The 27988-nt window shown below is 45.2% G+C and overlaps 1 protein-coding gene across 1 annotated transcript in view; it reads left to right on the top strand.

Annotated features, from left to right (window-relative positions):
* The window catches only part of ZBTB7B (zinc finger and BTB domain containing 7B), a 67325-nt gene extending 40527 nt beyond the window's left edge, over positions 1–26798 (top strand). The window contains exons 2-3 of the mRNA XM_030187207.1: positions 23339–24412; positions 25227–26798. Coding sequence (XP_030043067.1) covers positions 23349–24412; positions 25227–25638 — 1476 coding nt within the window. The 5' untranslated portion in view covers positions 23339–23348 and the 3' untranslated portion in view covers positions 25639–26798. The remainder of the gene's footprint in view (positions 1–23338; positions 24413–25226) is intronic.
* Positions 26799–27988: the final 1190 nt, after the last annotated feature.

The raw sequence follows: 27988 nt of genomic DNA on the forward strand, positions 1-27988 counted from the left end.
CTGATTCCAATTAACCAATCGATTGTGCTGACGAAACTAGGCGTTCACACACGGATTCTGAATTAGCCTTATTGTTGCTACCTTGTACATTATTGTATCTGAAGAAACATGGAATTGCTGAATTTGTACCATTTTTATTACATAGGAAGAGATTTGGCTTCAATTAAACAGTTCTCATTATTAGACTTGGGGTTCACAGACTTATTCTCAGCACTGAGAGTGTGGTGTTTTTAAAGCAAGCAGTTTCCTCCTGCATCTTCACAGTTCTCTGGGGAACTTTTCCTACAGTGTATTCCCGTCCAACACACCTAGTCCAGTTAATGAAGTGCAATGATGGTTATGCACCGGGACCCCTTCTAGAACCCTGCAATCATGAATGCTGAGTGTAGCCACGAGGTATGACCCTTAAACAAGGACCTCAAAACTCCTTCCACCTCTTAGGGCTGACTCGGGGATCAAATCAGGGACCCCGTGCACACTACTTGAGGCAGCCCAATAAGTGTGTTATGTTTCTTTGAGTGAATTAGTATCTCACGCCCACTAATTCCTGCACAGTCACGCATATCTTTCATTTCCATTTTTGTTTTATCTATTTCTCTTTTCTAGTGACTTGATTTTGACATTGTGCAGACTGGGGTGGAAATGTGGCTGCCTATCTTGCATTGCACCCCTTTGTTAGAAAGAGAGGAAACTGAGCAGCCATATTGTTCCCTCCATAGTCCACTGAAGGACATCCGAGAACTGTCACCCCACCACAGTATCCTGGAAAGAAAACAGTGCAAAGGTGCTGAAGTTAACTGCTGAGGTGTTGTGGCTTTCGTAACTGCAGCAAATTCCCCTTTTTCCTCGCCCACCTACTTTTTCCACTGTTGACTGCTAAAATGTTGAAGTTGACTCTTGACCTTCGTTATGTTCTGCTTGGACAAGAAGGTGTTCACTTCTACATCTCGTGAACGCCTTGACTTCATTTTAGACCTGTGTTTCTCCTGCAGAAAAGAGAGGAGACACTCTAGTATCTGCTGACGCTGGGTTACCATAAGTGAGACCAACTCCAACAAGCCCAGCATTCTGTGTCCAAGAAGTGGCCAGTCCCAGTCACTTGGGAGTACCTGTCTTTGTTTCCCTCCTGGCTGGTCATTCCCATCCCTCTCCTTCTCCTGCTTTAAAATTCAATAGAATTCTCAGTGAACGAGGAAGAGCATGTTTTGGGTTAGTTGCCTACATTCTTTAAGAAATAGACTTAAAATAGGTCAACAAGAAACGGGGCTCTTTTGTTCTTGCGCACCTGAACTTTGGAATGCTCTCCCACAAGCGTTACAGGAAGTTCAGTTGTTGGCTTGTTCTAAGCGACTTTTAAAGGCTCATTATTTTCAATTAGCGTTTTCTGTATTATTGGTAGAGAGCCGAAGGAGGGTCAGTGGTTATTTTCAGTGGGGGGTTTTTTCTGCAGTGTTTGATAAATGCTCTTGTATGCCCGATACTGTCCTATTATTAAATGGCGTTCCTTTTCTGATTATTTTTTACTATTTGTATATGATGTACAGCACTGAGATCTTTAAGCAGTAAAGCAAATACAATGAACTGTAAGTGGAGAACAGGCTGTACAGTCCTGTCCACAGGGAAGAATTGCAGTAGCCAGTTGGAATGTTTTGGATGGAGGTGGGCTTGATTTGATAACGTGGAGATGTTTCTGATGGCAATATCAGCTCGCCTGGGTTGTGCATCTCTTCTGTTTAGCCTTATTCCACCTGAAGTGGCATTTAATAAAATGCAGCTCTTAATGTGTCCCTTACCTTTTTCTGTTTAGATCTTCTCCCCACTTTAGCTGTCTGTGCCACTCTACATCAGCACAGGACCCAACATTTCAAAATGACTAGGGGAGCCAAACACAGTACAAATTACCCCTCCCTAGGCACAAGGAAGGAGCTTGCTCAATATTGGGGGTGCTCAGCACCCGTTGGCCCCTATGTATTGGGGGGGGGGGGGGTTCCTAACAACAGACAGCTTAGCAGTTTCACGTAGATTACAGAGATTTGTGACGGTGAATGCAAAGGCAAACACCCAGGAGGTGCTTTCAGAAATGTCTTCTTCATGAAGTCAAAATGGGAGGGTTTTTCTTCCTCTGAGCTGCAGACTCCATTTCCCAAACCTGTTTTTTGCTGCTCTGATAGGCTGATCCAGGCCTGGCATTCATAATCTTTTCCTCTTTTCTTTAAACCTTTGGGGAAAACGAAGACTGGCTCAATCCTCTTTATGTTGACCGTGGTCAGGTATGATAACACAAGCTTCATTTGGTAGGATTTCTTGAAATCAAAAGAAAAAAAATGTTGTGTTAACTTTTAACTAGTTACGTTTGAGGAGATGGCTGAGTGAAAGTGTGGTAATCTTTGGTGAGAGTAAGTTCAGAGGTCACTGTGGGGTCTGAGTGTGAATCTCATACACAAGCTGGTGCTGGTGTGCCGTGTGGCACATTGGGGCACTTGTATGTTTTTGCATGCTGAAACTAAGTGAGCATGAATTGTGCACCCACACACCTGATCCACAGCACTCAGCACCCCTCCCTAAGTCTCTTATCAGAGCTCTGATCAGCTCTCACACTGCTGTTTTACCAGGGCTTTCAGCATTCGGGCCGTGTGGGTTTATTCCGGTGGCAGACCCTGTGCCGGGCTGCCCCCACGCACACCAGAACAGAAGCTGACAAACAGGCTTTGCCTTCTTCCCGCACAGACAGTCCAACTTCTGCTCAGCCCCTCTAGATCTTGGTTTACACATCCAGCTCCTGCTGCTCATGGTACTGGTTTCTTCTGTTACAGAACCTGCAATGACTTACTAGTTCTCATTTTCAGAATGCTTCATGACTTTTTTTTTTCCTCCCTCTCCACCTTGCATCACTGGTCATGTACATGGAGACCTTCTCTATCATATCTCCCCCACGTCCATGGAACCAGCTGTTCCTCTCACCCCTTAGCACTTTGGAATTGCATCTCGATCATTCCTTGCTGTCCTTCCCCTAAAGCTTTTGGCCTTCCTAGTTCAATCTAGCCTGAGCTATAAAGAGGACTGAGAATAAAACAGAAATTCAAACAGAGGACAGCAAATTCCTTCTTGAAACTTCTCAAAACATGTAGAAAAAATGGACTTATCGTTTAGACTCTACAGTAACTGAACTGTATTTTGCAAAATGATTTTCTTTTAATTGGGCCAGTACTGCTGAGGTCCTGCCACACTCTGAAAACTGTAAACTGGTATCAACCATTGCACTGGAGCGATGTAGGGAGCCAAGCCTCTTCACGTTTTATCTGAAAGCTGAATAATACCCTTGAGCACAATAACAGGCGAAGACATCGCCAACAATTTCTTTCCAAAGAAACCAACAATGACCTTTTAGAAAACAGGAACTTTTTTAATAATCTTGATTTGGAAAATGTCAGTGGAGTTAGGGTTGGAGATTTTAACCTACTTTCTGAAGAGAGAGAATGCGTATGACATTAGGGTGTGTTTGTGTCCCTAATAACTTTTTGTGTTTGGTGTCCTTTCCACATCAGATTTTCAGGAAGGATACCAGGACTATGACAGTATTGTGTGTATGTGTGTGTGTGTGGCCAGTGGTTCATGCCTATGGGAGGTTCAAAAAATGTAGATGTATGTATATATAAAACAATTTTTTTGATAGGCATGAACCACTGGACACACATCCTGGAAAGTAGATCCCTTTAGTTCTGGGTGGACCTTCTTGGCTTTTGTTTTCATTTTCAGAACAATGAAATATGGTTGGGTTTAAAACAGAAAAGAAAATGCAAGGATATTTTATCTGGCAAAAGGACCTGTGCTATGAAACTAGCACAAAGGAATTTTAAGAGGCATGTAGAAAGATTTAGCATGTTTGTGGTGGATTCCACTTACAGAGAAACCCAGAAATGCTTTGGGTAAATAACATGAACACTCAGAATGGAGCCTTCTCGCTTCTCTTTTCCTCTGCTGACTTCCAGGGACGCATGAGGGGGCTGTTTGTCTGCTCAGGGGGAAGAAGCGAAAGATCTAGCGTACTCTAGGCGAGGCAGCCAGAAGAGAGCAGAGGTGTTGAAAATACTTGGCGATAGGAGGTAACATGCAAGTAGGAAGCCCAAGGAGGATTCTGGTCACAGATGTCTGACTATTCCATTCCCCCCCAGGACCATCCAAGGCAGGCATCAGTCTGACAAGAGCTCTGCACTCAAACCAAACCAATTGGTTAGCTGAAGGAAACTCTTCAACCTCAAGCTTCTAAATGCTGACAGTGGCCTTTAATAATGTCATTGACAGCACAGAGCCTTTGCCTTCTGGGAATCAATAGCTTTGAAATATATTTCCCTTATGTAACAAAAAAAAACAAAAGGGCTTGAGTGTGTTATCTCCTTTGTCTCCAAGATTGGCTGTTCACATCTCTGTAGTGGGATTTATGTCCCTCTAGGAAGGAGTTCCCCTGTTATTGGGGGTGGGGTGGGAGGGGGGAGAAGGAGGGAATAAAGGGGTCTGGCTGGACCGCCTACCACAAAAGACTACCATGGACAGAGACTTAAATAATGGCAGTGCTCAGTAGCCAGTCTATTCCTACTGGATCCTACTCCTGAAGGAATTCTGTTCTCTTGCCACAATTCCCCTGTTAAAAAGGCTGACTTCTCCCACAGGCATGAAATACCTCCCCCCCCCCCTGCCAGCACCACAGGTGCTGGTACTCAAATGCCAGGCCACCCTTCAGGAATGGGGTGATCACTGAGGGACCCACCCCACAATAGCCAGGTCCCCTGCAACCAGTCACAGAATCTATGACAAGGCAGAATTGGTGTGTAGAGCCTGAGCTCTTTCATTAGAGGTGCATGGGTCAATTTTAGCAGACAATGGAAAAGGTAGTCAAATACCAGATCACCCTTCAGGGGTGGGGTGATCACTGAGAGACCCACCCCACAGTAGCCAGGCACCCTGCAACCAGTCACAGAATCTATGACAAGGCAGAATTGGTGTGTAGAGCCTGAGCTCTTTCATTAGAGGTCCATGGGTCAATTTTAGCAGACAATGGAAAAGGTGCTGGTACTCAAATACCAGATCACCCTTCAGGGGTGGGGTGATCACTGAGAGACCCACCCCACAGTAGCCAGGCACCCTGCAACCAGTCACAGAATCTATGACAAGGCAGAATTGGTGTGTAGAGCCTGAGCTCTTTCATTAGAGGTCCATGGGTCAATTTTAGCAGACAATGAAAAAGGTGCCGGTACTCAGTACCCCCAAGTACCCCCTCAAAAAAAGTCCTGAATAGTACACACATTCTTTCTCCTATTTAAGTACTGGTGAATTTTTTCAAAGTAAAAGTATGTCCATACTTCAGTTTTAAAGTTATGCCATGGAATTTGGGGGCTGTTAACCACCCACAAATGTATTGGATTAATTTACATACATATGCATACTTTTTATAAGGTAACCCCTCCCTGTGACTCTCCTCCAGAGACATATTTGCTCTATCTGAGTTTGTGCCCCTGTAACTTTGTGTACATATTGAATATATAATTTTATCAATATTTCTGCACACAGTACATTTATTTTTGATCAGAAATAGCTTTTAAAAATTGTTATTTTACTTTGAATGTCAGATGTAAAGCAGAGCTTAAAGAGTCTCCGAGATGCAGCATGTTTTCATTGAGAAGACCTGGATACAGAGAAAGTTCTCTGCACAGAATAAATGTTAAGTGCTTTGGTTGTGCCACAGGAAGGCGGTATATCAAATCTCTGGCACTTGACCCTTTTTATATATACTATGAATAAGTGTATGTGTGTGTTAAAAGTGTATTCGCTGTATTTTAGTGTGGTGAAACACATTTACCCCACTCCCCAAACAGGAAATTAGGGACATGTCAAAACAGACCATATAAACTAGTACCACACTAACTGCTACTGTTTAATAATTAGGAAGGACAAAAACACCTCAAAGAAACATAAATCAGCCTCTTTATAAATCGTTGGCTAAAGAAACTTCCTTATATTAGCAAAGCCCATCCAAATTTTTTAATGTCAAAATCCATTCTGGTTGCTGATTTCTTTATGAAGTTTTTCAGGTGCTATACAACCAAAGCACTCCTATGCTTGCCAAGGTCCAGTGATGGCCAGTGTTTCCATACACCTGGACTCAGTGGCGTAGCCACAGGTGGGCTTGGGTGGGCCAGGGCCCACCCATTTATGGCTCAGGCCCACTCAACAGTAGCACATGTTTAGTGGTAACTGGTGGGAATCCCAAGCTCTGCCAGTTGAAGATTTCCCCCTGATGGTAACGAGCATGCTACTCTCCACAACACCGGCACCTGTGCATGCTCAGTTTTCAGTGCATGCCTGCTGCCAAGGTGGAAAGAAGTGTTTTCCCACCAGCTGAGATAATTTTTTTTGGAGGGGGGGGGGGGGAGAACACTTGGTGCCCACCCAATTCTTGCCTAGGCCCACCCAAAATCTGTTGTCTGGCTACGCCCCTGCCTGGACTTTCACTTTCAAAAAAACTCCTAGAAAGCAGCCCCCACCCCCCCAAAATGTTCTTAACAAAACAAGATTTATCTTCTTTCCTAAGTTAAAAAAGTGTAGTGGTGCATACAGTTCCCCTGTTACTGTCTTTATCTTACAGTCATGGTGTCGTTGTTCATATAGATGCCCTCACTCGAAGTAGCTAATCGGAGAACAATTCTTCATATTTGAACCAATCATAATTAAAAAACAAACAAACCAGTTCTAATCAGAAAACATGGTGCCACTTGATCCTTCCCATTGAGACCTAAGAGTTCCATTGAATTGAACCTAATATCAATTTCTGTTGTCTCGGTAGAATGAGATGTTTCCAGTCGCCTCCCCTAAACATAGGTACTATATGATCTATTGAAAAACTGAAACGTTGCTTCTTCAAGCAATGCTGCACTAAAGAGACTTCTTGTTTTCCAGTGTTACCTGTGCTCTGAAGTTCATTCATCTGGCTCCTTGTAGATCTTGACGTTTGGCCAACATACAACATAATATAAAGGCAAAGTATACAATATACCACAACATTAATTGCACAAGTAGTGGAATATTTAGCACTTACTCTCTTCCAAGTTTTTGTCTGTGGAGTAATGTTGCAAGCGTAGCATCTCCTGCAGGGAGAAAGACCCAATTCATCCACCGTTAACAACTCAAAGTTAATATTCTGCATAGTAGTTCTGATGGACATAAGAACTCTTTCAGATTTCTTCCTTAACTAAAAGGAATCCTTGATATAGGATGTAGAGACAAGGTACACCAATGCTTTAGTCATATTTTTATAATTTCACACAAATCAGAAGTGTAAATCAATACATGTCCGCACAGGAACCGGATGTAACAACCATATCCTATTATATTTACCACCAACCACCTATGGCTCATCTCCCATCTTTGGCCTTTATTTTTCAGGACCCCTTTTTCCAGATCGAGTTCTCTCCAGAAGGCTGATGCTATGTAACTTGTCTTCAGGAGGTACAAGGCTCATACAAATTAACCTCAAATTCTAGCATCCCGTTACTAAGCAGTTTCTCAGTACTTTGGAGGGTGACCATAGATGTTCTGGTGTTTGCAAGCTCATGTAGCCTTTATCTGGGTCCCCTATTTCAAATGGATAGTAAGGCCTTTCTGCAAAGTAGTTTGATTGATGCTTGAACTGAATCGGTAAGACTTGCGGGGCCAGTGTCTCACAGAGAGATACTGACTGATATTTTTTTCTTGGGGAAAAGGGACGGGGTTGGACCATATCTTTAAACTGTCTTTTTTTAAGTAACTACAGAAGCATATGATGGGATACATGTGACATTTATAACTCAGCATTACATTAAGAGTTCATAGCAGTTCACATTTAGAACAATTGAGCATTATCAAGATGAATGCAATCAATCTTTATTGATTAGCAAGATCATCAATGTAGGGAAAGAACCAATGGCTGAAGTTGTTACCTGACCATTGGGATAAAGGGAATAGGACTTGATATGCCGTCTTTCCATGGATACAATCAAAGTGGTCTCCGTATTATATGCAGGTATTTATTTTGTATATGGGGCAAAGGAGCTGCAGTGGGAATTGAACCCAGTTCCCCTTGTTCTCAGGCCACTGCACTAACTGTTAGGCTGCTCCTCCACTCCAAGGTTTGATGGAGAACAATCAGTGAGTCTAACAAACTAAAAATTCAGCAGGAAACAGATAGCATTGTGGAATCCTTATGGAAAGAGTATACCGGTAGGGCTGTACCACCATCCACCAGGCCGAAACAAACAGATAGAAATATTAACAGAAATTAGGAAAGCTAACACATTTGATAGCTGTATAATGATGGTGTCAGTTGCCCCAGTATTGATAAATGCTAGATAGGTATAATTTCTAGATGAAATACATGACTGCTTTTTGGAACAATTGGTTCAGGAACTGAGAAGAGGTGGAACTCTTTTAGATCTAGTCCTTAGTGGAGTTCAGGACTCAGGGGCCCTTTAACTAAGTGGTGGTCAGGCCACCGTGAGTTTGCCACGCACCAATCTGGTGCCACTGCCGACTCAACGTGGGCGCTGGCAGTAGTTCTACCCCCAGCCCGCAGCTAGCGCTAGCATAAATGTTCAAAATCTATTTCTGCAAGGGGTTACCCGGTGGTAATCAGGCAGCGCTGTGCTCCCCCCCTGCATGTCCATACAGCAGTGGCGTCGTGAGGGCAGCTGACACCCGGGGCGGGTCACCGCTGCGCACCCCCCCCCAGGGTGCAGCGCAACCCCCCCCCCCCCCCCCGCGAGAACATACCTGGAAGGCGGTGAGGGGCGGGCGGGAGAGCCAATCCGCCGAGTGCACGCCGCTGGGGGGTGTCGGCGCCTCGCTGGTTCCTTGCTCTCTCTGCCCCGGAACAGGAAGTAACTTGTTCCGGGGCAGAGAGAGCAAGGAACCAGCGAGGCGCCGACACCCCCCAGCGGTGTGCACCCAGGGCGGACCACCCCATCGCCCCCCCCTTCCTACGCCACTGCCATACAGTAAAGAGCAATCTTACCACGTGGCCATGCCCATTGCGATAAAAAGGGCCTTTTTTACTACAGCTTAGTGTGAGAGGTAACGGTATTGGTGTCTGCTGGGAAATGATGATTATAACATGATCAATTTGAATTAACTGGAGTGAAGGCACTAAGAAAATCTACTGTAGCAGTGTTTAACTTTCTAAAGGGCAACTATGATGAGGAAAGTGATTAAAAAAATCTAAAAGGAGCAATCGTAAAGATTAAATCAGGCATGGATGTTTAAAAATAGCATCTTGGAAGCCTAGGCCAGATGTATTCCACAGAGGTGCAAATGACAGCCAGCATGATGAAAAGATGAAGTGTGAGAGACTATTAGATGCAAAAGAACATCTTTCCAAAAATATGATCTGAATGAAGAAAACAAACAGCTTAAGGACTGGCAAGTTAGATGCAAAGCATTGATAAGAAAGGCTAAAAGAGAATTTGAAAAGGAACTAATAATTTTTTCAGGTATATCAGAAGCAGAAAGCCTGTGAGAGAATCGGTGGAACCTTAGATCCTTAAGGAGTAAAAAGGGCACTCAGGGAGGACAAGACCATGGCAGAGAGACCGAGTGAATTCTTGCTTTGGTCTTTACTGAAGATGTAAGAAATCTATCTGTGCTAGAAATGATTTGCACAGATGATGATACAGAGGAACTGGGACAAATCTTGGTGAACTCGGAAGATGTGCAAGCCAAACTGCCAAGTTAAAGAGTAGAAAATCACCTGGACCAGATGGTATACAACCCAGGCTACTGAAAAAAAATTCAAACATGACATTGCTGATCTACTATTAGTAGTCTGTCATTAAAATTGTCCATGGTATCTGAAGATTGGAGGGTGGACAATGTAACGGCAATTTTTAAAAAAAGAGTTCCAGGAGTGATCCAGGAAATTACAGACCAGTAAGCTTGATATCAGTGCAGGGCAAAATGATAGCTTCTATCATAAATAATAACATTGCCAAATACATAGACAAACATGGTTTAATGGGACAGTCAGTATGGATTTAACCAAGGAAAATCTTGCCTCACCAATTTGCTTCATTTCTTTGAAGGAGTGAATAAACCTGTGGATAAAGGTGAGCTGGTTGATGTATCAATATTTTCAGAAAAGTCCCTCATGAGAGACTCCTGAGAAAATTAAAAATGTCTAAGAGCAAAAAAGCAAAGTTTCCCAACTCCAGAAATCTGGGATGTGAAATTGAGCATATAGTCAAGGATGATTCCTAGAATCGTAATGCTCTGAACCAGAACAGCTGGAGTACATGATAGCAGTGGTGTTGTGCTTGGATTAAAGGGTCAGTCTGTGATCCACAGAGATTCACCAAGCTTCAGCCTGAGATGGTTCAGAGTACTAAGATCAGGGCTTACTGGGTCTGTGCGTGCGACCAGTTGTAGGTATCCACTAATTCAGAACGGCATCGGCTGTGCCAGATACATGTTAGAATGAAGTCCTGGGCCTGGCTGTAGTTTTTGCTTGATGTGTTGATGGGATGGAGAAGGATTTCTTTGGATAAGCAGCCGGAGGCTGTACTCTATGATTCAAGATAGAGATGTTCAAGGGGGTGGTCTTGAAAGGGGGTATTCAGCTGTTAGCTAGGAAGCCGGTTAGCTGAAAGGATCATGAGATGATGGGAAATGGAAGACCTGGACAAAGTTTTATGGTTGTTTATGTCACTTGATAACAACATTCTTGATCAGGAAAAGTTTGAAGTACTACTACTACTACTTAACATTTGTAGAGCGCTACTAGGGTTACGCAGCGCTGTACAATTTAACAAAGAGAGACAGTCCCTGCTCAAAGAGCTTACAATCTAATAGACAAGTGAACGGTCAGCCCGATAGGGGCAGTCTGGATTCACTGAACGGTAAGGGTTAGGTGCCGAACGCAGCATTGAAGAGGTGGGCTTTAAGCAAAGACTTGAAGACGGGCAGGGAGGGGGCTTGGCGTAAGGGCTCAGGAAGGTTGTTCCAAGCATAGGGAGAGGCGAGGCAGAATGAGCGGAGCCTGGAGTTGGCGGTGGTGGAGAAGGGTACTGAGAGGAGGGATTTATCCTGTGAACGGAGGTTACGGGCGGGAACGTAAGGGGAGATGAGGGTAGAAAGATAGTGAGGGGCAGCAGACTGAGTGCATTTGTAGGTAAGAAGGAGAAGCTTGAATTGAATGCGGTATCTGATCGGAAGCCAGAGCTGTAATATCAAAATAGTAACACCGTAAAACTCCTGTACCCTTTACCATCCCAACCAATTCGCACCCAGTGAACAAATGATTCAAACAAAAGTCAGATTACTTGAGGTTTTGACTCATTTTTTTTAAACAACCAGCTTTAGCTCTCCTCTGAAAAGACAGTTCTTTAAGGTGGGAATCCAAGGGCATGGAATTCCCCAAATTAGGCCCACCTGTAATGGACAGCAAAAAAGACAGAAAAGCAGACAGCAATCTGGGGCAACATTAAAACAAACGATTACACTCTGGAAACATGAACAAAGTGAAGAGGAAATCTAGAGAGAGATCAAAGGCCACCCTCAAGGAGGAAGAGGAGTCGGATATTCACCGACTGAGCCCTCCCTGCTCTTCAGCTCCGAAATGCATGAAAGTTTGTTTTTTTAAAGTTGCTCCTGCAGTTTACAGTGCAGTCAACCTGTGCGTAAATTACATTAATTCAAGGGAAAGTATGAGCAGAGGTTCCACTTGAAAATTTCCCCACCAAAATTACAGGCACACATTTACAAATTCTGTGTGTAAGTCTAAACTCTGCCCCATCTTCACTCCTGGGAACACCTCTGTTTGCCGTTAAAAAAAAAAAAAGTCTGTGTGAAATGGTATTATGTATTTAGTTCTAATGCAGATAAAAGTAAATTTGTAGCTTTCAAAGTATGTTATAAAATTGTGCATTGATATATGCCTGTACAAGTGAAAAGCAATGCAAGATAGTGCTTAGTTTTACGCAATCTGCACATAGACTGGGCTGAGCTAGGGCAAAGCTGGAATGTGTGTGCATGTTTTTTTAACATAAACACGTAGAGAAAGCACACAAATGTACACCTTTTAGAGCCGATTGTAATTATTTGTTTAAAAAAGATGTGAAGCGTCTGTTCACGCTTTCCAAAAATACTAGGACTAGGGGGCACGCAATGAAGCTACAAAGGAGTAAATTGAAAACGAATCGGAGAAAAGTTTTCTTCACTCAACGTGTAATTAAACTCTGGAATTCGTTGCCAGAGAATGTGGTAAAGGCGGTTAGCTTAGCGGAGTTTAAAAAAGGTTTGGCCGGCTTCCTAAAAGGAAAAGTCCATAGACCGTTATTAAATGGACTTGGGGAAAATCCACTATTTCTGGGATAAGCAGGATAAAATGTTTTGTACTTTTTGGGGATCTTGCCAGGTATTTGTGACCTGGATTGGCCACTGTTGGAAACAGGATGCTGGGCTTGAAGGACCTTTGGTCTGTCCCAGTATAGCAATACTTAAGTACTTATGGTAAATTTGTAGGACAGAATTTGTCATTGTTACTGGAAGCCTCTATATTGTGTTTATAAAACAGACACCTTTTTGAACTTTTCACAGAGGCACTGATGGTAATTTAATAAGAGAACACCTGGCTAAAGCATCATTTAAGGTGCCTATGTGAAGTCCATTTCATAAAGACACTAGGCACATACTTTATTTAGTTAGTTAGTATTTCGCCTGCGCCTCTGATAATACCCAGAACAGGTTACAAAGATACACACACAATCTTAAAACAATAAATAGAATAATAAATCCTATCCATAGATTAATCAGAAAGCTAACAGCTCAAAACAGACATGGAGGCATATTTTCAAAGCACTTAGCCTTCCAAAGTTCCATAGGTTTCTATGGAACTTTGGAAGGCTAAGTGCTTTGAAAATATGCCTGATGGTATCCTAGATACTACAAAAAAAAGTAAGACCTATCTAGCTAAACCAAAAAGTTCCCAACACTTCTGCGAAAAGTTAGGTCAGTACTATTCCTAATTGATTGAGGAAGATTATTCCACAGAAATACCAAAGAGTAGGCACATTTATGGGTACACTCAAGCCTAAAAAGTCACAGAAGGAAGGGAAAAATGCTTCTCATTCATAGATCGTAGAGATCGACAAGGGATCATAAATCGGTAGCTTTTTCAACAAATGTCTTGGAGCTAAATTCTAGCATCAAGTGGCAGGCACAGAGATTTTACACCTGTCATGGAGCTGGTATAAATGTCCATGCCAATATTTAACTACATATGTAAATGGTATTAAACTCTCTGGAAATTCTTGCATACTTTGCCCAGGCATCACCCCTGTGCATGCCTCACAGCATTTCAAACCACATACCTTTGTGCAGGTTGTTATTCTATGAGGTCATTTATGCATGTCTGTGACCCACATCCAAATCTAGATGATTACATACCAAACTGGATATTTACTGCTTAAAGTATGTACCCCCTTATAAAATCACTGTCAAAGTCCGGGCACCTTTAGAGCAAGCTGTTTCTCCACATGAGTCCTTTACATTCTGCTTTAACTTCATCCGCATTGTCTGACCATTTTGGGCTTTAGAACTTGAAGCCTTGCCCACAACAAGGCAGTCAAAGAAATCCCTCTCTCACAGCAAGGCAAAGATTTTCACTCCAGGTTCTTTCTGGTTCCAAAAAAGGTCTGGAGTTCTTGGACCCATTCTCAATCTCATCGAGCTAATCCTCATTTCAGGGCTCCTCATTTGGATTTCAGGGTTCTGTTCATTCCTGGTTTTCTTCTTATCTCCTCCTCCTCCACATCTATCCCACTATCAGTGGGTGTACCTCAGGGATCTGTCCTCAGACCGCTTCTTTTCTCCATCTATACTTCTTCCCTTGGTGCTTTGATCTCATCTCATGGTTTTCAGTATCACCTTTATGCTGATGACTCGCAGATCTACCTGTCCATACCACACCAGGAATTTCAACAGGAATCCAGGACCGAGTATCAGCCTGTCTGTCTGACATTGCTGCCTGGATGTCTCACTACCATCTGAAACTAAACATGACCAAGATTGAGCTTCTTATCTTTCCCCTTAAACCCACTTTTCCTCTTCTCCCATTCACTATCTCTGTGGATAACACTCTCACCCTCCCTTCCTCATCAGCTCGTAACCTTGGGGTCATCTTTGACTCCTCTCTCTCTCTTTCTGCACATATCCAACAGACTGCTAAAACCTGTTATTTCTCTCTGTATAATGTCACCAAAATCTGTCCCTTCATTTCTAAGCACACTACCAAAACCCTTATCCACACTCTTATCACCTCATGCTTAGACTACTGCAACTTGGTTCTCACAGGTTTCCCACTAAGCCATCTCTCTCCCCTTCAATCTGATCAAAATTCTGCTGCATGACTTATATTCCGCCATTGTCACTATGCTCATACTAGCCCTCTGCTCAAGTCACTTCATTGGCTCCCTATCCGTTTCCACATACAGTTCAAACTCCTCTTACTGACTTACAAGTGCATTCACTCTGCAGCTGCTCAGTACCTCTCCACTCTTATCTCTCCCTACACTCCTCCCTGGGAACTCCGTTCATTGGGTAAATCTCTCTTATCTGTGCCTTTCTCCTCTATTGCCGACTCGGACTCCGTTCTTTTTATCTTGCTGCACCGTACGCCTGGAATAGACTTCCTGAGTCAGTACATCAAGCTCCATCTCTGGCCATCTTCAAGTCTAGGGTAAAAACCCACTTTTTTGAAGCTGGTTTTAACTCCTAACCCCTCTTCACTTGCTCAGTACCCATGTCTGTTGTATCATTCCCACCTTAAGTAATTCCCTTATCCCTTATTTGTCCTGTTTGTCTGTCCTGATTAGATTGTAAGCTCTGTTCAGCGGGGACTGCCTCTTACATGTTCAAATGTACAGCACTGCGTACATCTAGTAGTGCTATAGAAATTACTAGTAGTCTTTTTTTTTAAGAAAGAAAAGTTCAAAATTAAGTCCCTCACCACAATACTCATTAGTTACAACTACTGATCTCAAAGATTCCTACACCTAATCCCACTAGCAATTTCTACATTTCCTGTTTCTCAACTAATTATCAGTAACAAGTCCTTCCCTTGGGTTTCTCATTGGCACCCAGTTTTCACAATGGTACTTCTGGTCAGATACCACTGTAGGGTGGGCCACTTCATGTTTCCGTACCTTGATGATTGACTTGTTTTTAGTGCCCTAAAGAGAGCAAGTCGTACATACTACACAAGTGCCACTGTCTCTATGGTTCCTCGTCAATTATAAGAAGTCCAACTTCACACCAACACAGTCCCTTGCCTTCATAGGGGCTCATGGAAGGCCAGAGCTTGCTTTCCAAGAGGCAGGATTCACATGGTCTGGGCCTCTGTACCGTATGGCATGTGTATGCAACATTCTGTGCCTTCTACTCATGGTGGCTACTATCCACGTCATTCCTCTTGCGAGACTGCATATGCAGTCCATTGCTATGGCATCTCAAACTTAACTGGAACCAAAAATTACAGCCCTTGTTCAAAATATTTCCCCTCACAGTGACTATCAAGCTGTTCCTGCAATGGTGGCATCCTTTCAGTCTTACTTAGGATTGCCCAGTCCAATCCCCTTAACCACAGCTCACCTTCACAATTGATGGTGGATGGGGTGTCCACCTACTCAACTTCCAGATGCAGGAAGCATGAACATACCAACAGCAAATGCTTCACAGCAACCAGCTGGGACTGAGTGATATTCTATGCCTTACGGTCATTTAGACCCTGGGTGAGGAACAAGAATGTACTGATATGCACGAATAATCAAGTCACAAGGGATCAGCATTCCTCTAACTTTGTCGAGAGGCCCAGCACATCTAACCTGCATTATTCTGGCATCCCAGAAGAGTTCAACCATACTGCAGATTCACTCTGTTTAAAGGTAGATCCTCACTAATGGTCACCTGGCTCTGCTGTGGTCACTGCACACTTTGAGCAACCCAGTATTGACCTGTTTGCTGCACTGGTGTAGCAACATGTGCCACCTTCTGCTCCTTTCGTTCAGCTGTTTGTGGGATGATCCATGATACCTTTACCATCTCTTGAATTCAAGGACTCCTATGCATTTCTTCCATCTCCCAGGTAATGTGAAAGTTGTAGATAAGCAAATCTGTCAGCTATTACCTAAGAACAGCGATGTCGCAATCCTGGATAAGACCACTCTTATCAGGTGTTCCAATACAATACCTTGCAATTGCCACCTCTGAAATACCATATTGTCCAGGCCAGGCTGAAAATATGCATTCCTCACAAAAGGCAAAAGTAAACTGCTAGTGAAATCTTGGTTCCGAATGAGTAAACACCACAGGAGATGCAACAGACTGTCTAAAACGGATGGGAACCTTTGAAAGTTTAGCGTGCAAGAGAAAGCGGGTGCAAAGGCTTAAAAGTCCCATTCATGGAGGACCCCCAAACCCAGTCCAAAGATGACAAAGAAGATATGTGGCATATTGCTTCAGATTAAAATGTCTAGGCCTCCCTGCTTTCAGGAACCCAGAAGGTAATGCCAATGGATCTTTGGTATTTTCACATGCCACAATCGAATAAGCAGACTCCACAAAGTACCTAAATCCCTCCCCAAAAGGCAAAACGGAAGGACCTGTAGCACATACAATCAACGGGGAAAGAGGATCAGATTAAAGTTGGATTTTGCCAGACTCAGAGCGGCAAATGCACCCAATTTTCCAACTGATGTGCAGTATCCTGAAAAAGCTTCTCTAATCTGAAATTCTGCAGATAAGTAGATGCACAAATACCAAAATGAACCCTCCACCCATTTAGGCATAAAGACAACATTCCCTGTGTAATTTCACCAGAGCCTTGGACTTGTCTAGGTTCAAATGAAATGCCCCCAATATCCCTATAACTCCTGGAAGCTCTCCAGGAGGATGGGAAGAGACACTCTAGGCTTCCTGAGGTATGTCAATATATTAATGACGTGCCGCCATCTTGAACTCCCCAGCACCCAAAGAGAACCCCTGGGTCCCAGAGTCAAAACAAAAAGGGTGGGGGATAAAGGGAAACCCTGATGCATGCCCCCAAAAATTTCAAAGGGAGCCAACAAGCAAACCATTAGCCCACACTCTAGCCCGAGGGATATGATAAAGTGATGGCCTGCGCAAAAAAATCTCTAAGCCCATGCGCCTCAAGCGCTCCAAAGAGAAACTCCAAACCACTTATCAAATGCCTTTCCAGTGTCTAAACTGACAAGACATGATGGTACTTCAGAAGATTGTGTGGGACAGGGCATGTTATACTCATAGCCTCCAGTGGCCCAGATAAATCTGGTTTCCCCACCTGCTCTCCTTACAACTGAAACAGTCAATCGTTTTGGGACAACATCAGGGCTACGTAATACAGACATGGTTCACAGAGAACCATGACTGGGATGCAGTTATACCGGGCTATAATCTGTTCAGGAAAGACGGGGTAGGAAGACAGGAAGGGGGAGTGGCATTATATGTTAAAGACAATTACAAGGCCTGGCACTGTGGGTCAATCTGGAAAGAGACCATGGCAAATGTGCTTACATTGGTGTGATATACAGGCCTCCTTCACAGACAGAGGAAGTGGACAGAGATTGGACTGAAGACATTCGAAATATAGCTGTGAAAGAGGAAGTGCTACTGTTTTACTATACCAGATGTTGATTGAGGTATCCTATTGAGATCCCGGATTCTCTATAGGTGGAACTGCTCCAGCAGTTGGTAATGGAACCCATGCTAGACTTGGTGCTTACTAATGGGGGGAGTGTTTCTGATGTTACAGTGGATGATCATGGTTTAATATTATGATAGGTGTGGAGAGGGTTCATTCAAAAGTGAAGGTTCTAGACTTCAAAAAAACTAACTTTGTTCACATGGAAGATTACCTGAAGGAGTTGCTGTCTGGACGGGAACATCTGGAAGAAGTTGGAAAGCAGTGGGCAAAACTGAAAAGGAGCTATTGTAAGGGCAACAAACCCTTTTGTAAGGAAAGTAAATAAGAGAAAAGGAGGCTGTTTTGGTTCTCAAAAGTAGTAGCTGAAAAGGTAAGGAAAAAGAAGTTAACCTTTTTTCACAGAGAGGGTGGTGGACGCTTGGAATGCCCTCCCGCGGGAGGTGGTGGAGATGAAAACGGTAACGGAATTCAAACATGCGAGGGATATGCATAAAGGAATCCTGTGCAGAAGGAATGGATCCTCAGAAGCTTAGCCGAAATTGGGTGGCGGAGCAGGTGGGGGGAAGAGGGGTTGGTGGTTGGGAGGTGAGGATAGTGGAGGGCAGATTTATACGATCTGTGCCAGAGCCGGTGATGGGAGGTGGGACTGGTGGTTGGGAGGCGGGAAATACTGCTGGGCAGACTTGTACGGTCTGTGCCCTGAACAAGGCAGGTAGAAATCAAGGTAAGGTTTACACATATGTTTGTCTTGTGGGGCAGACTGGATGGACCGTGTAGGTCTTTTTCTGCCATCATCTACTATGTTTTTTTTTATAAAGTACAAGAGATCACAGAAAGAGAAAGAGAGGCGACAATTTCTGGAAAAGCAAAGATTCAAATGGAAAAATGGGGGACAAAACATTTTTTCAGATATGAATATGCTGTTAGGTCAGGAGGCAGCTGCTGAGATAACATGGCCCATTCTCCTGTAAAACTTTAAACACAACAAGCAAGACCTTACAATCAATCCTTGCCTTGGCCGGTCTGCAAACTTCCCAGCTCTTCCCTTGTAGGAAGGTGGCTCCCTCTGGTTATGTCGGTTCGTTTTCATTATCTTCATCCTAAAAGGCTAGCAAGTGGAATTGAATTATTTCAAGCTCAAATGTAAGGTCAGATTGAGAAGCTGAGGGCAGTCCCTTCTTAGCCTTTTGGCAGGGAGGGGGGGGGGGGGGGGAGAGGGTGCCTACAATTTAAAGATGGGCAGTATATAAATGTCAAGGAATGAAATAATTCTGTCAACTGCGGCTCCACCTCCCAGTCTAATATACTTAGGCCCCTGTCTGCAAAGCTGCACTACTGGCTGGCAGTGCAGTACGGTACTGCTGACACATTGACAATGCCATGCGACAGCACGACTTTGTAAACAGGGGGTGTTAGTGTTGTTTGATGCAAATTAGTGGGATACAGAGCCATGTCCAGAGCAGGAGCTGTCCAGTGCTGCGATGCGTTCCCAAGACTCCCCAGTCTGACTTAGCGGCAGTGCAGCTCATTACTTACTGGTTCGCTGTTCCTGTCACTCAGTGAGCCATAAGGACAACAGCAGTGCAGTGAAACTTTCTGAGCCAGACTGTCCTGAACTGCTCAACCATCCTACTTTGCAGGCAGGAGTTCATGCTACTGCAAATGTTACAGCCCCTGAGGGAGCACAGTCATGATATGAGATGTCCTTGATCCATTTTGTCCTTGTTTTCAAGATACATTTCTAGTGCAGGTTTGGCTTTCTTAAGAGGCGAGAGCCATGAAATTGAGTTGACTAATCTCTTACTGTCAGTGGGGGTAATTCTTGAAATGACACCCACGAGAAAAGAAACTGGAAGGGGGGCAGAGGGTGTGAAACCAAGACAGCTGAGTGTAGAGGAAGACTGGAAGGAGCTTGACATGCCGTGTTAGAAAATCTGTCAGCTGCCCTGTCTAAGACCCAGAGTGCCAAAGCAGCGCTCTTCTTTTCACTGGTCTTTAAGCCTTGAAAGGATTCTTTTTTTTTGCTGGCTGCTTGAAGAAACGAAGCCTGGCAGTTTCATCCTACATCTTTGCACTTCCAAGTGAATCTGAACCAGGACTGACTGGGATCTAACATTCACAGTTTCCCAGGGAACTTTTGCTATGGTATATTCCCCTCCAACACAGAGTTTTATGCTTCTTATTTTTAAGTGCCCACTAATTTCTGCCATCATCAGCCCCTCCATCCAGCGACAAGTACACACATACTGCAAATTTGCTGTAGATCTCTTTTCAGAACCCTCAGTGTTGCTATAACCCTGCGCTGGAAGAGGCCCCAGTTTTACCTGGAATTGTGGGAGGTAGTGAAGGACTAGGGGACATGCAATGAAGCTACTAAGTAGTAAATTTAGAACAAATCAGAGAAAATATGCCTTCACTCAGTATATAATTAAACTCTGGAATTTGTTGCCAGATAACATGGTAAAAGCACTTAGCTTTGCAGGGTTTAAAAACGTGTGGATAATAAGTCCGTGAGGCATTATTAAGATGGATTTGGGAAAATCCACTGCTTATTTCTAGGACAAGCAGCATCAAATCAGTTTTTACTGTTTTGGGATCTTGCCAGGTACTTGCAATCTGGATTGGCTACTGTTGGAAACAGGATACTGGGCTTGATGGACTTTCCATCTGTCCCAGTAAGGCAATGCTTTTGTACGTTTCTGTCAATTAGATTTCTTGTGTTGCTTTGTTTTGTTCAGTATGAATGAAAATGGCAGAAATCAGCCGTGTTTGGGAATATACTGGATTCTTCCTTGTCTGGTAAACTTCAGAGAGGCACTAACAGTTCCTGAGGAGTTGGTAGGTTTTTATGTTGAAGGTCTGTTTATGAAGTGGTTATTGTTCGGTGCCTGATCTTTGACCCTGCGATAGTGTACATGGAGCAGTTCAGGTCCTGATTATCCAGCTCCGTCTGGGGGTAGCTCCTGGAAACCACCTGGTATCTCAGACTGACATATGTTAGGCTATCTTGTAAAAGCTGAAATGTTTGACTGTTGCACCTTAGGTATAGAGATTCACTTTGTTATACTAAATTTTTGCTGGAGAAGGGAGTGGAGAAGACGGTTCACATGTGGTGGTCATGGCCAGTAGGTTTCTGCATTTTGCAAGCTTGTGGATTCAGAGTTAGCACCAGATCGTCCTGCTCCATTGATGCTAGAGGTTTGACATATCTGGTGCATGCAGCCCTGTTTACCGTAGCTCAGTTTGGGAAGCTTGAAAAAGCCAAGTCACTAAGATCACTATGGTGGAGAAGCATTGGAAACCTACAACAAAATGTGGACTCTGATGGACATACTGTGAAAAGAACTTCTGCTGGGAAAGAGGTTCAATGCAGAGCCACTTGTGATGCACCGCGTTTCGGGTCTGTCTTTGCTTCCTGAAATTTTGACCAGTTTGCATTTTGATGTGTTGGGGGTTGTATGCTTTGTTGTACGTATTTTGTACTGTGTGCTGTCTGATCCTTTTTTTGTTTGTTTGTTTTAAGTTAGACTGCAATGGCTGGGTCTTGCTGATGTAATTGTGCCCAAGCCCTGCACTCACAGATGACTTACTAATGGAGTGCCTAGTTTGGCAGATTTGGCCTGCTCTCCCCTCCCAACCCTTCTTATTCTTGTGAGAGAAGGTGCTGTCTGTTGGGCTGGGATAAGAGTAGCGAGGTTTGGTTTCAGTTCCTACCAGTGGCGTAGCCACAGGTGGGCCTGGGTGGGCCGGGTTCAGGCCCACCTAACAGTAGCACACATTTAGTGGTAGCTGGTGGAGATCCCAAGCTATATCAGCTGAAGACAACCCCCTGATGGTAAGCCAAGATGGAAAGAAGCGTTTTCTCGCCAGATGAGATATGTTTTTGGTGCTGGTGGGGGAGAACACTTGGTGCCCACCCACTTCTTGCCTAGGCCCACCCAAAATCTGTTGTCTGGCTACGCCCCTGGTTCCTACTTATTGTAGCAGTGATCAAAACTGTTCTTGTGTGGACCTGCTGTAAGCAGCAGGGCAGTGATGATGTGAGACAGGTGGAGGGGTGCCATCTTGTACAAGCAAACCTGCAATTTTTGTAATGCTGAATCAATCGCGGGTTGAGCACTGCATTCAGAAAGGCATGAGGTAATCAGTGCTTCAACCAAGGAATAAAACCATCCTTCTGCCACCCTACAGTCTAGAACTCAGGGGTACCTTCTCCCCATTCTTAGCATGGCAGGATTGTCCCTTTCTTTTGCTCTGGCACAGTTCTTGCTGCCTGTCTCTTTAAATGCCATGTTCATAAAAGCCAGAGCGCGGTGTGTCAGAATTCATGAAGATCTTGCAACAGCTGGGGTTAGGAGCATTAGTGAAAGTGTTTGGGGATGTTCTCAGGACTGAAATGACAGGTGTGGGGGCTCACAATCAAATCAGTTGGGAGAGGACTGGAAATTTTGGGTCGATGCACTGCTAGGTCCGTGCTGGAATGCTTCCTTCGCCCCCTCCCTCCCTCCCTTGCTTCCTTCCTCTATGCCTTTGCTGAGTTTCATTGACAAAAGGAAGATGTACATGCGAGATTCTTTGGTGGTGGTGATCACATCGAGGACCTGAGAGTTCGCTGCTTGTCCTTATCTGTACCAGGAATCTCCTGCACATTGCACGGCTTCAGTCAAAACCACCCTCAGAGAAAAAAAAATAGCTGTGTTGTTAGTACTCCTCCAGATTTCTCTCTGCCCCCCTCTCCGGTGTTGCTGCTGCTGCTGCTCAGAGTCCCTGGGTGGTGCCCTGGGTATTGCTCAGTTCTCATTAGCACAATGTCTAGATTCAGAGTCCTTTAGAGTGTGCATGCTTTCTCCTTAATGCACCCCTTGTGTCTCTGAAGTGACCCTTCAGATGAGCTACCTGTATTCATTAGGTGCACAGAAAGCCCTTATAAATTCGGATTAAAGTATTAAGACACACACACACACACACCACTTTCTCACACACACACACCACTTTCTCACACACACACACCACTTTCTCACACACACACACCACTTTCACACACACACACACACACACACACACACACACACCACTTTCTCACACACACACACCACTTTCTCACACACACACACACACACACACCACTTTCACACACACACACACACACACACACACACACACACACACACCACTTTCTCACACACACACACACACACCACTTTCACACACACACACACACCACTTTCTCACACACACACACACACCACTTTCACACACACCACTTTCACACACACACACACACACCACTTTCACACACACCACTTTCACACACACACACACCACTTTCACACACACACACACACACACACACACACACACCACTTTCACACACACACACACCACTTTCACACACACCACTTTCACACACACACACACACACACACACACACACACACACACACCACTTTCACACACACACACACACACACACCACTTTCACACAAGTGTGTTCCAGTCTTTGCCACTTTTTCTGCCTGTGTTTATAATATGCCATATCACCGGTACAGTAGTGAATTATGTGTTGCATCACCGTCTGTGCATTTTCTCTGCTTTTCCCAGACAGGTCAAGATGGGCAGTTCAGAGGATGAGTTGATTGGGATCCCATTCCCAGAACACAGCAGTGATCTGTTGCACAGCCTGAATGAACAGCGGCACCGCGGCATCCTTTGTGACATCACCATTCGCACACATGGTCTGGAGTACCGTACGCACCGTGCTGTTCTAGCTGCCTGCAGTCACTACTTCAAAAAGCTTTTCTTTAGCTCCTCGGTGGAAGCGGCAGCAGTTCAGCGGGACGTGTGTGAGCTGGACGTGCTGAAACCGGATGCTCTAGGAGCCCTCCTGGAGTTTGCTTATACTGCTACCCTCACCATTAGTAACTCCAGCATGCGAGATGTACTGCAGGCAGCCCGGCTGCTGGAGATCCCATGTGTCGTGGACGCCTGCCTGGAGATTCTGCAGTGCAGTGGCGGTGCTACACCTGACCCTGCAGATGCTGGCCATCAAGGCGACTACCAAAAGGCCAAGCAGTATCTAGAAGAGCTGGCCACGGAGCGGGCTGCAGACAGCCCTTCCCAGGAGAAGGTGCCGGCAGCCCCCTTGCCAGAGGAGCCAGCAACAGTCATCTTTCCACGCCACCGCCGGCGGAAGGCACACCGGTTCCTGCAGATGAAACCTGCCCGACCCAACAATCATATTCTGCACAGCAGCATGTTTCTGAGCCGGCAGCTTTTCTGCTCCCCTGGTACGGAAGAGAGCGACTGTAGTCCTCCTCAAGGGCCGAGGGACCCCTCCCCTCCTAGTGTACCTAGCAGTGAGAACAGCCAGAGCTACAAAGTCAGGGCCATTGAGAATGTGACGCCGGCACCAACCTCGCCACCCGAGAATGGCTCCGAAGAGGACCCCATGGAGCTGGACCCCCTGACGTATCTGCATCCCCTGCACGACTCTGAGCTGACACCATCTGCTGAAATCCCAGACAATCTGGGCAGAAAGAGGAGGTCGCAGATGCCGCAAGAGTGCCCAGTTTGTCACAAGATAATTCATGGGGCAGGAAAGCTGCCACGTCACATGCGGACACACACGGGAGAGAAGCCATTTGCTTGTCAAGTCTGTGGCGTGCGCTTCACCAGGTACATGTATAATTACTTTGTATGTTTCTCTCTGTGCATTTATATAGAAGAGAGTCTACTCAAGGCCAGACCCTGTAAACGAAATTCGAATCCTTTAGGGTAGTCGGGGTGCTAGAGCAGCATTTCCTGGCTCCTTCCCTTTCCCCCTATAACAGATGGAGCCTGTAATGGAATCAGTAGTAGAATGCAGTCTACTTGCCTGCATAAGAAAGTTATTAAATAGAGCTTAATTGCAAATGTAGAGCGATACAACGTTGAGAGATGGCAGGTACCCTGGTTATGAAGGATGGGACTTTCAGCAGAACAACGTAGTCAGCTACCCAACTGGTAGAGAAAAGAGGCTTCGTGCCAGTTCAGACCCTGAGATCTTAGGCACCCTCACCTACCTGAGTACTAACTAGGACAGATTTAGTTGGAGTTGGCCTGACACTGCAGACTAGTAAACAGGAGACATAACTTGCTGGTAGCAGCTAAGGGAACTGTTGTTGTCTTGTGCAGCCTGCAGAATTATTAAAGAGATATTGATGACTAAGCTGGGGCTCTCTTCAGTGGCGTAGGAAGGGGGGGCGGGGGGGGGGCGGTCCGCCCCGGGTGCACGCCGCTGGGGGGTGTCGGCTCCTCGCTGGTGCACTGCCCCGGAACAGGTTACTTCCTGTTCCGGGACAGAGAGAGCAGTGAACCAGCGCGGAGCCGACCCGCCCCGGGTGTCAGCTCCCCTCGCTACGGCTCTGGCTCTCTTCTTCTCAGTCTCAGCTAAAGGCTGTAGTGATGGACCGTGTTCTGAATTTTGTTCCTGTTTCTTCCCTTCCCCCAGGAACGATAAGTTGAAGATTCACATGCGCAAGCACACGGGGGAAAGACCGTACTCCTGCCAGCATTGTTCTGCTCGTTTCCTGCACAGCTATGACCTGAAGAACCACATGCATCTGCACACCGGTGACCGGCCGTACGAGTGCTCTCTCTGCCACAAGGCCTTCGCCAAAGAGGACCACTTGCAGCGTCACATGAAGGGGCAAAACTGCCTGGAGGTGCGTACGCGCCGTCGTCGGAAAGAAGAGCCAGCGGAGGTGGGCTACCCCCATCCTACCACCGTGGCTGAAGGCCTTGATCTCTCCAATGGCAAGATGGAAGAATTTCGCCTATCGATGCTGCGGTACTGGGGGTTGCCCCGACCGACAGTGGAAGAGACGAGTCCTGAAGGGGTGGCAGCAGCGGAAGCCTTATAAATTTGACCCAGAAGAGGGCACATGTACAGCCCTATCCTTGCCATGGTGTCGCTCTTCTGAAGCCCCTCTCATTACACCTAACGGGCTGTCATGGCATTCCCCCTTGTCTGACCGGCACTCCGAGCTCCAGGACCCAGTTCAGCACTTTGATTCTGCTTCTACCACAGAGCAAAGGACTCCTGCTGCCCTGCTTGACTGTTTTTCTGGCATGTCACTGCTGTATCCAGCTGTCAGCAGCGCTGGAGAAGAGCTCCATTTCTCCCATCCTACCTGGGGAGCAGTACATCAGCTTTTGCAGTATGGGATATGTCGCACTCTCTGTCCTGAGAAGATGTATGTTTGGGGGCAGGAGGGATCATTTTTAGGTTCTGTTCCCCTGTAATGAAAGAAATGTCTCTTCTTCAGGAAGGATGGGAGAAAGGACAGGATCTGTTTCAAAGGAAAAATGGCAGCAACTGCAGAATCATGGCAGTCTCCTAGGGCAGCTTATGACATTTAAAGAGGGTATTTTTATTGAATATATCAATTAATATATATTGTGTATGTAAAATAGAGATAAAGATGTATAGAGAGAAATATATACATTTATATATATGATAGAGTTCTATGTTGGGCAGGACAAAAGCAATAATGAATTTGAATTTGGGTGATACGGGTTTTGCAGAGGATCCTGGGCCTTGGGCATTATGGGATTCCATATAGGGACCTGTGCCTTTTCGTGGGGGTCAGTATTGAAATTCCCATGGGAGGGTCTTGGAAGGAGCAGAGATTCAATGGTCAGCCACTCTGCTTGGGGGCAGCAAGTGCCCTGAAAGTTCACTATGACCAGTACAATTGAAAAGTTTGCAGAGTTTGCACTAAGAACTACCCAAGGATACCCTGTCTGCACTATTATTCACTCACCTAGGAGCTCTTACCTGGGAGAACGTTCTCAGCGATCTGAATGAGGCTCCTTTGGAAGGAGCAATGAGTGATTCCCTTTTCATCCACTTTGGGTCCAGAAGTGGAGATTGGCACCAATATTCGGAAAACTGGCGAGAGGGCGCCCTCTAGTGTCTGCACTGTATTTTTGCATGGCTGATCGTGCTTCATAAGTACATAAGTAATGCCACACTGGGAAAAGACCAAGGGTCGGTCCATCGAGCCCAGCAGCACCCTGTCCATGACAGCGGCCAATCCAGGCCAAGGCACCCGGCAAGCTTCCCAAACGTACAAACATTCTATACATGTTATTCCTGGAATTGTGGATTTTTCCCAAGTCCATTTAGGACTTGTCCTTTAGGAAACCGTCTAACCCCCTTTTAAACTCTGCCAAGCTAACCACCTTCACCACGTTCTCCGGCAACGAATTCCAGAGTTTAATTACACGTTGGGTGAAGAAAAATTTTCTCCGATTTGTTTTAAATTTACTACACTGTAGTTTCATCGCATGCCCCCTAGTCCTAGTATTTTTGGAAAGCGTGAACAGACGCTTCACATCCACCTGTTCCACTCATTATTTTGTCTCCCCTCAGCCGTCTCTTCTCCAAGCTGAAAAGCCCTAGCCTTCATTCTGTCCCAAGGCACCACAGAACACGAGCCTGTCTTATCTCTCATTTCTCTTCAGAGATCCCATTACATTACTTTTGCGCCTTTCTCTCTCTTTATTCCAAGTTGCTTTGGCTTCCATTATGGCAACTGGGATATTGTTAATTCATCTACTGCCCTTTCCATGAAGAAATATTTTCTGCTGTTACTCCTTGTAGCCTGATCTCATGGCTTCAAGAATTTCCTTTCTGCTTCTACATTATTTATACCTTTCAGATATTAGAGTCAGATCAGCAGAACAGCTTTTGGAATTGACTGGGCCCTGTCCCCAAGCTCTCTAACAGCTGATGCAGTGTCAGGGCCATGGCCGCAGTGACCCACTCCATTTCGCTGCCTCTGATTTGAAGCTGTAGTATATTGTCTCCTAGGATGTCTACATTAAGGCTCACAAGTCTGATTTCTGAGGCCTTTGATGCAAACCCTATATCATTTTGTCTGTGCTGCCTCTCCCCGAGGCTGTCTCCAAGGGGGGGGGGGGGGGAGACAAGAAGGGCACACAAGCCCAAAAGAGGAGAAAAGCAGCTCTTGTGCAGAGCACTGTTTTGTTCCATGACTGCTTTGCCTCTCCCTATGTGCCCTAGCATCCAATGTTACCTCCTCTTCCCCCCCCCCCCAAGCATTTCCCTTCAAAGCTATCTCCTCTGTTCTGCAGCTGCACCACCCACTGCTGCCATGCCGTGAGGCCTACAGCAGCAGTAATTGCATTATCAGTGAGAAATGCAGTGAATGGTTGGAGCCCATGTGCTTGCAAAGGACCTGCTGG

Source organism: Microcaecilia unicolor, chromosome 14 (assembly GCF_901765095.1).
Source record: "Microcaecilia unicolor chromosome 14, aMicUni1.1, whole genome shotgun sequence".
Taxonomy (NCBI): Eukaryota; Metazoa; Chordata; class Amphibia; order Gymnophiona; family Siphonopidae; genus Microcaecilia; species Microcaecilia unicolor.